This window comes from Mirounga angustirostris, unplaced genomic scaffold, assembly GCF_029215605.1.
Source record: "Mirounga angustirostris isolate CCGP_5_RB_7025 unplaced genomic scaffold, mMirAng1.0.hap1 SCAF_2, whole genome shotgun sequence".
Lineage (NCBI taxonomy): Eukaryota > Metazoa > Chordata > Mammalia > Carnivora > Phocidae > Mirounga > Mirounga angustirostris.
Genome location: NW_026991710.1, coordinates 147720959 through 147730588, shown reverse-complemented (window position 1 = coordinate 147730588; position 9630 = coordinate 147720959). Strand labels below are relative to the sequence as shown.

Sequence of the window (9630 nt, the reverse complement as noted above, 5' to 3'; positions counted from 1 at the left end):
ATCTTTAAAAAAAAATTTAAAAAAATAAATAAAAACTAAAAACTTTTGTGCATCAAAGAACATTATCAAGAATATGAAAAGGAAATTCACAGAATGGGAGAAAATATATTGAATATGGACTTAATATCCATATCCAGAATAAAAAACTCCTGCAACAAGAAGATAAGCAATCCAATTGAAAAATAAGCAAAGAATTTAAATAAATATTCTCTAAAGAAGACATACAAGTCAGCAAAAGCATGTGAAAAGATATACAATCATCGGTCAGTAAGGAAATGCAAATCAAAACTACAATGAGATACCACTTCACACGCAGTAGGAAAGCTTTAATTAAGAAAAAAAAGGAAATACAACTATTGGCGATTTGGAGAAATAGAAACTCTTGTACACTGCTGGTGGGAATGGAAATGGTACAGCCGCTATGGAAATCTGGAGGTTCTTCAAAAAGTTGAATATAGAATACCATGTGATTCAACAATTCTACTCCTACATATATACCCAAAAGAAATGAAAACATGTCCACATAGAAACTTGCACACAAATGTTCAAGTCAGCATTATTAATTGCCAAAGGTAGAAACCAAAATGTCCATCTATGGAGGAATAAACAACTTGTGATATATATCACATATATTAGCTATGATATATATATATCATAATGGAATATTGTTCAGCTGTTAAAAGGAACAAAGTACTGATAAATATGCAGCAACTTGGATGAACCTTGAACACATATGCTATGTGAAAAAAACCGCAGACACAAAAGGACATATATGATTTCCTTTATAGGATATATCCATAATAGAGACAGAAAGCTGATTAGAGGTATCAGGGGACGAAGAGAAGGAGGAATTGGGAGTGATTACTTATGGGTGTTTTTATGGGGTAATGAAAAATGTTGAAATTAGAGCTGGTGGTGGTACAACATTGTGAATACACTAAATACCAACAAATTATGCAGTTTAAAATGGTTAATACTACCATATATATTTTGGCTCAATTAAAAAAAAACCTTACGTAGGGGCACCTGGGTGGCTCAGTTTGTTAAGTGTCTGCCTTTGGCTCAGGTCATGATCCTAGGGTCCTGGGATAGGGCCCATTATCGGGCTCCCTGCTCAGGGGGACTGCGCCTCCCCCCACTCATGCTCTCTCTCAAATAAAAAAAATCTTAAAAAAAAATCTTATGTAGAAATAATATAGAGCTTGTTTTTGTAAAGACCTATATTTCAGGTATTTTTAGCCTTTTCTTAAATGTTCAATGAAAGGTAGTTCTACCAAATAACTGACTTCTTTTTCTTTTTTTAGTGAGCATATGGCAAAGATTTATTTAACTCTTGACAAGGAAACCATCAGGACTTATTTCATTATGTTTTCTTCCTTCTACTTCACAGTCAATTTTGGATTCTTCTGAGGTTCTAATGTTATAAGTAACCTGTACCCTTATAGAGATATGAGTTTCCATTTACTTTTTTTGGTTCAGAGATAAACAGGGAAAAAGATTTCTAGTGAATTTTTTATACCTAATAGCAAATAATTAAAAATTTTATATAAAACTGACTTTTACATTGCAGCATCTTGAGTTTCTGAGCTTTGATGTTCTCTCAGTTTTTCATGTTTTAAATTGCTCTAACAAGGATTTAATTTCATTGGATAACTAACACCCAGAACTCCTATTTTCACTTTTATCCAACTACATTTTATGCAAATAATTAACTACGAAATTAACACTGTTAGTCAAAGGTTATAACCATAAACAGATAATTTAATGTAAGCAAATGGTTTCAAGCTTCTTTCACAAGAACGGAGTGTTTTTATAGGGAAAAGTAAGCCTATAGTCAAGTTTTATTAAAAAATTAACTTTTTACAGATTATAGATTTAGATAAAAATATGTAGAGGTAATACTTTTTTCAAATAAACCACCGCCACAACTTGTAGTTATGTGGCTCACTTTCAGACATTTAAGAAAAATTTCTCGCAGAGATTTCTGGAATGCCAAAAATGAGAGGATTGTATAATACCAATTATCACAGTCTCTGCTCACCAATAAAGTACAGTTGACCTTTGGACATGGGTTTGAACTGTGCAAGTCCACATATATGCAGATTCTTTACAGTGTGCATTACTGCAAATGTATTTTCTCTTATGATTTCAAAAACATTTTTCTCTAGCTTACTTTAAGAATACAATATATAACACATGTAACGTGCAAAATGTGTATTAATTGACTGTTTATGTTATTGGAGAGGCTTCCAGCCAACAGTAGGCTATTAGTAGTTAAGTTTTGGGAGAGTCAAAAGTTGTATATGGATTTCCAACTATGCAGTGGTTGGTTGCTCCAACCCCTGCATTGGTTAAGGGTCAACTATAAATCTTTAACTGGTATAGCAAGAACAAAGACCAGTGCTTTATTTTTCACCATATTTTCTAGCTGTCAATACACTCAGAATACTTAAAAATACAGACTAACTTTCTAATGAACCATTACTTTTCATGTAGCTAAATCAGTAGTTCTTCACCATGGGTGGATTTGCTTCCCAGGGCGTTTGGCAACATTTAGCGGTAGTTTTGGTTGTCACACCTTCAGAGTGTCACGGGCACTAGTGTTGCCTGCAGTGATGCTGCTAAAACTACAACACACGGGATAGCCTCCCATGGTAAAGAATTATCAGGCCCAAATGTCAACCTTGGAAAGAAACCTTGAGCTACATTGATGTTCTGATCCATTTCCAGCCTAAAATCTGCACCTTAATCAAGGACATTAACTGAAGCTGTTGTTTTGATGTCATAAGCTCTAATTTGATTTGCAACTATGAGACCTTTAATAGAAAACTGATAGAGAATGAAATGTAAAAGAAAGCAGAATATAAATCAAGTCAGAGCTATGTATGGACCAAAATTTAAAGATCTTGTTGGATTTCTAGATCTCTCCAACTTACTAGTTTTAATTTGCAATGTAAACAGTACAGGACATGACTGAGAATTAAAGGGCACTGCAGAACTTCTTTCTATGTTCATGCCATATAAACACCTTTTCCCTAAGAAAATTTAAAGAAACAAAACTAATTCTATGTTATTTCAACTTTCAGCACTGTGTTTATTTTTGCTGGCACATTAAGTCTTCTTTGGAAGGAGGGAGGCCTATAAATTCAACTCTTTGTTCTTCCTAATACTTTTTCAAGTAATAATAATAATAATAAAAAGGAAATAAAAAAGAAGTTGCCCCCCCAAAGAAAGTCTATTTTCAAACCCATTAGCACCAAAAAGTACTTTATAGCATTAGGATATCTGTAATTCCAAATCAGATTGTCCCAGAGAAAGCAAATGTGCTATGTTTGTTACTGCTCCTTAATTTCTTGGAATTAAAAAAAAAAAAAAGGTGGTAACAAAATGATCTTTAAACTCTCAATTAAAACTAGTACCTTGTCAGTTTAACATAAAAATCAAATTTCATAAAATAAATATACTGAAGCAACTCTAATAGTAATCACCTTTATTTAAAATATTTTTCAATCTAGGAAAGCTCATTTTACACGAGTTTCCAACTAATTTATTAAGAGTCAGAAACAAAATAAAACCAGAGAAAATCCTCTGTAAAAAAAATACACAAGGAACATTTCTACATGTGAAAAAACAGTAAACAGTCTTAACGTCGGAACATCCAAGTCTTAGTCTCAATTCCATCTCTTCTAGTGAACACTACTATCAACCTTGAGATCTGATTTGTTCTTGTCATTCTTCACTGAGTAGATGAAATATGTTAAGGTATCCTTTTCATTCACTGGAATAGACCTAAAGTGGCAACCAACTATCTATAAAAAAAAAAAAAAAATTCAAATTATAGATATTGACAGATGTCATACTAGGTAAAAAAACCACATTCATCAAAAGAGAAAGTGCTATGTGATAAGAGCTATTTCCTTTTAAAAATAAATTATTTAACAAAATACCAACAAGATGAAAAGCTGTGTAAGAATAAGATGTTATGAAGAAGAGACAGTGTGATTTCACCAACCCACTCAGTTAAATATACATTAATTAGAATATTATTCCCTTTTATTTAAATTTTATAACTAGAATCTACATCAGGAGGTAAATATTTTTAAACTTTAAGTACCAATGAAATAAAACAGAATGTAGACCCTACTCACATAGAAAAAGGATAAATACATCAGTTGAAAAACTTTTGGTTCTACACAAATTATAAACTATCTTACAAATATATTTTCTGTAACTTATTCATTCATTGGCAGTACTCTTTGTTAAGGTTCCCTGAAGGTTTTTCTGAATAAAGATTATGGATGGAAAATGAGAAGGGAAAGAGAGATGTTCACTGAAGAGTATTTATCTGCTTTCTGGCCTTTCATTCTGCTAATCCAACATGTGCACTATAACAACCAAGAGGAATACAACAGATTAAACTGGGGTGTTCATATGCATATCTAGAATGTGGAAGATAAAACTTCTTAAAATGTTATTCAGACATTAATTAAGAGATTTAAAGAGGACAGTCACCTAAACTCTGGAATCACTCATGACTAAACTATAATGTTCATGGCCATTTGGATTTTTTCTCATTTCTAAAGAAGAAAGTAGATTTAGAAATAATATAACTTTTTAAATATCAGATTATCAAATATTTCAGGTACACTTAAAAACTACATACTTCTGACCGTTGTACAACACAGGTTTTAACTGTGAGGGTCCACTTACACACTTTTTTTTTTTTTTCCAGTAAATACAGTACAGTACTGTAAGTGTATTTTCTCTTCCATATGATTTTGTTAACATTTTTTTCCTTTAGCTTACTTTATTGAGAATACAGTAAAAATATATATAATACATATGACATAGAAAATACGTTGACTATATTATCAGGAAGGCTTCCAGTGAACAGTACGCTATTAGTAAAGTTTTTGGGGAATCAAAAGTTATATACAGATTTTTCACTATGCTCCTAACCCCTGTGTTGTTCAAGGGTCAACTGTACGTTATATGTAACATTTATAATAATCAGTTCTTTGGTTCTCATTTGTCCCAAAACAAAAGTATCTTCCACTTGATTAGTATCCATATATATGGATACAGTTTCATCGTGGTAGATAATATCTATGTTTATGTTATATCAATATACTATACAACCTAAAAAGGACTGGATCTTTTAAATCAAATTTAAAGAAGAAACTTAGTTTTTGTTGCTTAGGCAAGAAGGAAAGAAGAAATTCTGGCTAAAAAGTCAATATATTAGATCTTAACAATGTTAAAAAAGCATTCTGCCGAAGAATTGTACCTTCTGTTATCTTTTACCATATCCAATATGTACGTTTTAGAAAATGCTGCATTATTAAACCCAAGCTGAAAAATATGGAGAAAACTGATTTATATACTTAATTTCTATTCTAATAGATTAACATCTTAATAGGATTCACAGATTTCTTGGTTCTATTAATTCCTGAGAACACACATATTCCAAAACTTACGAAAAGACTAGAAGTTCTATATCAAAGCAAACTAAATAAAATAAAGCCTTGGATAAAAGTCTTTGCATCTTCCAGATGTGAAGAAAGCACAGACGCCTCAAAACAAACATCAACAAGGACAAATTCTGAAATAGTTAAATCAACAAGGAATACTATTTACGGGCTAATCAGTAGACCTAATCCATCAAAAACTTAAAAAAAACATTCTAATAAAGACAACAAAGCTTATCAATTTCTTTTATTATGCCTCCATTAGGTGTTCAATAAATGTTTACTAAGTGGAATTTTAAAACCAACAGATTTCCAGAATCAGAATTTAAAAATTATCACCCAATATTTCTGAAAGCCAGTATTAAAAAATGCTTAGAAAATTACATACAATCCACTGAGTGGTTGTATCATAAAGGAATTTAAGAGGCAGACAAACATTTCTAGGAAACTAGATTCTTCCGCAATAGATTTTTTATTAACTGATCTAACTAAAATGTATTGTTATACACATTATGTTAACAATTTCATTAGCCTTTAATGACTCTTTTTTGTATAAACAGGCTCATTTAAAGTATAAATAGTTTAAAACTCATAAATACCTCAACAAGTTGTGCTTTATTAAGTCCTGGTCTGGTTGATAGTTTGAAGTGTCTTTTGTATCTCCGAAGTGTATTGACTTGTAATTGGTATAAATCAACCTAGAAAAAAATAAACATGTAAGAATTAGTTCATGCAATTTTTAAAAGTTACCTTTGATACATACAATAACATTTCAATTTTGGCACAATAAAAATGTAATTCTGTAATTCCATTATGAAATAACAAAGATTATATTATTTAATTCCATTCCATTCCTTTTATATAATCAAAACTATAAATATATTGTACACTTTAATCTTCTGAAGATAAATATTGAAAATTGGGAGCAAAAAAAGAAGTTAGAAGGCAACAGAGCTATAAGCATTGTCAAGTGAAAACATAAGTCAAACTACAACTGCTTGTTAACTGGCTATATTTAATTTTGCTTTCATTTTCAGATTTTTCGCTTTAAGCATTTTTAAAATTTGTTCATTTTTTAAATGTAAGTTTCAGAATGAAATACTTAGGATTTACATTTAACATACAGAAACTTTACCTCAGGAGTATCAATATCTTGAACAGGTGAATCTCCTCCATCATCATCGCTCCCTTTTCTCTTTCTTCTGTTTCGAACACTCTGAATTAAGTTTTTATGATAATCACAAATGTAAAGATGCCTTGCCTGAAACAGAAAAGTTTCACAGACTACTTATTATTATGTAATGTGTCCATGTATTAGTAAAATACATAGGGCACGGTGAATTATTAAAAATAAAAACAACAGTCAAAACAGGCCATTGTTAAGACAACAGCATGCTTCTATGCTTAAATCCTCTATTCAGTTAGATTGGGGAGTAGGGAGGGGTGGACGGGAGGGAGGGTAGGCAGAGAAGCAGAATGCGAAATTCCAACTCTGGATTTTGTCATTAAACTGCAGTGAGGGTGAACTAGATTTGTTAGGTCATGCTGTTTTTTAACAAGGGGAAAGATGATGTTGCCCACAACTTTGCTATATGGTAATATTTTCTCTACTTAAAGAGCATATTTTAGTAGCATGATGTATGCTTCCTATTCTTTTTATAATCCAGATACAAAACTATCCCTTTTTACAAATGAGCTGATTTCATATGCTACTTATATTTAAATTTGAATTATAAACTTCCAGAGTATTTAATGTATTTATTTGTACTACGTTCTTCCAACCAAAGCAATGTGAAATTATTCAAGTTTACTTGAAAAGTTTCTTATGAGCGTGCCTGCTCATAAGAGCACGAATTGTTTAACAGGCATAAAGTATCACAAGTATGCCCTTAACAGGCTTAAAGTATCACAAACTCTGCAAAAGCTTCAATTAAATGTAGTCTTGAGAGCTGTACGGTAACATATGAAATATTGGGTTGCATATATTAACAGTTAAACTCCTTTAAAAAAAAAACCAAACGATTAAAGACTAAGGCTTTTAAATTAACTTCTAAACTAAATCCAAGTTAAAATTATGCAGGACATGTGCTAGGTTCTGGCATCTTGTTATTCATTTACCGCCAGCCAGAGCTCCGAAAAGTGGCAATGGTTGTTTCTAAAAACCTCATAGATGGTCAAAAAAAGCCAGACGTGTAAAAGGACTGAAAAAGAAATCCCGATGGCTGCCAAAGGGATGGCAAAACCGCAGAGGCTACGTGCTCCCCACGTTGCGAGCAGCTGCGCTAGATGCTGACATCGTTCACAATCCCCGCTCCCAGCAAGGCGCGGGGTGAGCTCGCTTCCCCTCAGTCCATACTCGGACGAACGAGGAAAGGGGTCTTTCTTTACTGCAGCATCAGGTCCTTGGTCTTTGCAAAGACTCCACTTTTGCCTACACGAGAGGAGTTACTCCCTGGGGCCACACGCCAGCTAGGGCAGCAAAACAAAGAAGGCACCTCCATTCCAAAAGGAGCTGCCGGGCTGCAATAAAACTACTCCGGGCCCTCCGAGCGGCGGTCCCCTTTGTTCGTTTCCCGATCTCGGTGAAGGAGGAAGGGGTTAGAGAGTGAGCAGAGCGGACTCAGGGAGCGTGGGGGTGGGGGGGGTAGGAAGCGTGGGGGAGGAGCGGAACCGCGGCGTGCAAGTCTGTGTCTGTAGGGGGTGGCGGTCGGAGTTGCAGTGACTTTGTTGTTTGCCTCCTACCAGAGACCACACAACGGGTTCGCACTGCAGCCAGGTCTAGCGGGACCCCTGAACCCTCCGCCCAACAATCCCTGTAGGCACCAGGAGCCCCAAGGGGGTGGGCAGGGCAGGGCCGTCCCGCCGTCACTTACGCTCTTATCCAGCTCGATTTTCACCTTCTTCTGGGAGATGCTCTTCTGGATCCTCTTGCTGAAGCTGGCGTTGCCAGCCGCCCGGCCGCACCGCTCACCGTCCTCCCGCAGACAGCACAGCTGTCCGGGGCCGGGCCCGGCCGCTCCCGGGGGCCCGGCCGCAGAGACGGCCCCGGCACCGGGCACCTCAGCCCCGGCGCCGGCCCCTGCCCCGTTCCCCGCCGAAGCGGCGGCAGCCGCGGCGGCAGCGACCACGGCGGCCACGGCGGCGGCCGCGTCCCCGCCGCGGCTCATCTCCTCAGGCGTGAAACCGTTCATGTCTCCGCGCTCTGGGACGCCGGTGCTGAGAGAAATCCCCGCTCCGCCTCTCTCCGGAGACTCCGGGGTCTCCGCAGGGTCCCTCAGGCACCTGACCCCGCCGAGGCAATTCCTCCGGCGGCACGGCCAGACACCAAGCGTCCTAGCCTGTTGTTACCTACTGGCGCCGGGACAAGGGACAGTGCTTTGGGTCAAGAACCAGAGTCGGGCGGCGCCAGGAGTTACGACCCCGCTCACTGTCACATGGAGACGCTTCAGCAGTTGGCCCGGGCGCCTCCGCCTCCCTCCGGCCCCTCGACCTGCGCAAGCGCGACGCGCTCTCTCCTGTCCCGCCCCTTCCACTCTGTAGCGGGGCACCACGGGAATTGTAGTTCCCTGCGGGGGAAATCAACTTGAGTTCCTCCCTGACTCGGCGCCTTGGGGATTGGGGGAACTACTCATCCTAGCATGCATCGCGTGGCCACGGGCAGGGCTTTTTTTTTTTTTTTTTTAAAAGCACGGGGAAAACAGGGAGGTGTGGTTGGGGGTTGTGATGTTTTCTCGCTTCTTGCCTCTCCCGGGCAGTTGGTTTGTTTGGCTACCGGAATTTTGCAGCGTTAGCATTCCAGACGAAGAGGTCACTCAGCTCCCGAGGCGAAGCGCAAAATGCGGGGGGCAGGGGCTAGGAAGGGAAGGGATGAAGGTGTGGAGTAAAAAAGTTTCGGGGCCCTTTTCCTATCTGTGGAAAAAGAGTTTTTGGTGTGGCCATGCTTTTGTGGGAAACCCAAACCGAGGAGAACTCAGTGAAGCTGGCGCTCTTGAGGCCCTGGAGGTCCTGCAGGTCCTGCTGCTAACAAGGCAGCTGGATAACCGTTCCATTCATTGACGCACCAGCTTGTTTAGGGGCCCCTGCTTAGGCAGAAACGCCCATCCTGACCTTGACCATGACAGGGCTTCTTCGCAAGTGCCTCAGCTTAAGGCCGTTTTTAAAT

The 9630-nt window shown here is 37.7% G+C and overlaps 1 protein-coding gene across 1 annotated transcript; it reads right to left on the bottom strand.

The window, feature by feature from the left end:
* Positions 1-3475: 3475 nt before the first annotated feature.
* On the bottom strand, positions 3476-8972 carry SAP30 (Sin3A associated protein 30). The gene is made up of 4 exons (XM_045880133.3): positions 8342-8972; positions 6604-6729; positions 6068-6166; positions 3476-3809 (listed from the first exon to the last, which is right to left on the bottom strand). Exons 1-4 carry the CDS (start codon positions 8657-8659, stop codon positions 3687-3689), a joined length of 666 nt encoding a protein of 221 aa, XP_045736089.1. The 5' UTR covers positions 8660-8972; the 3' UTR covers positions 3476-3686.
* Between the last annotated feature and the right edge of the window lie 658 nt (positions 8973-9630).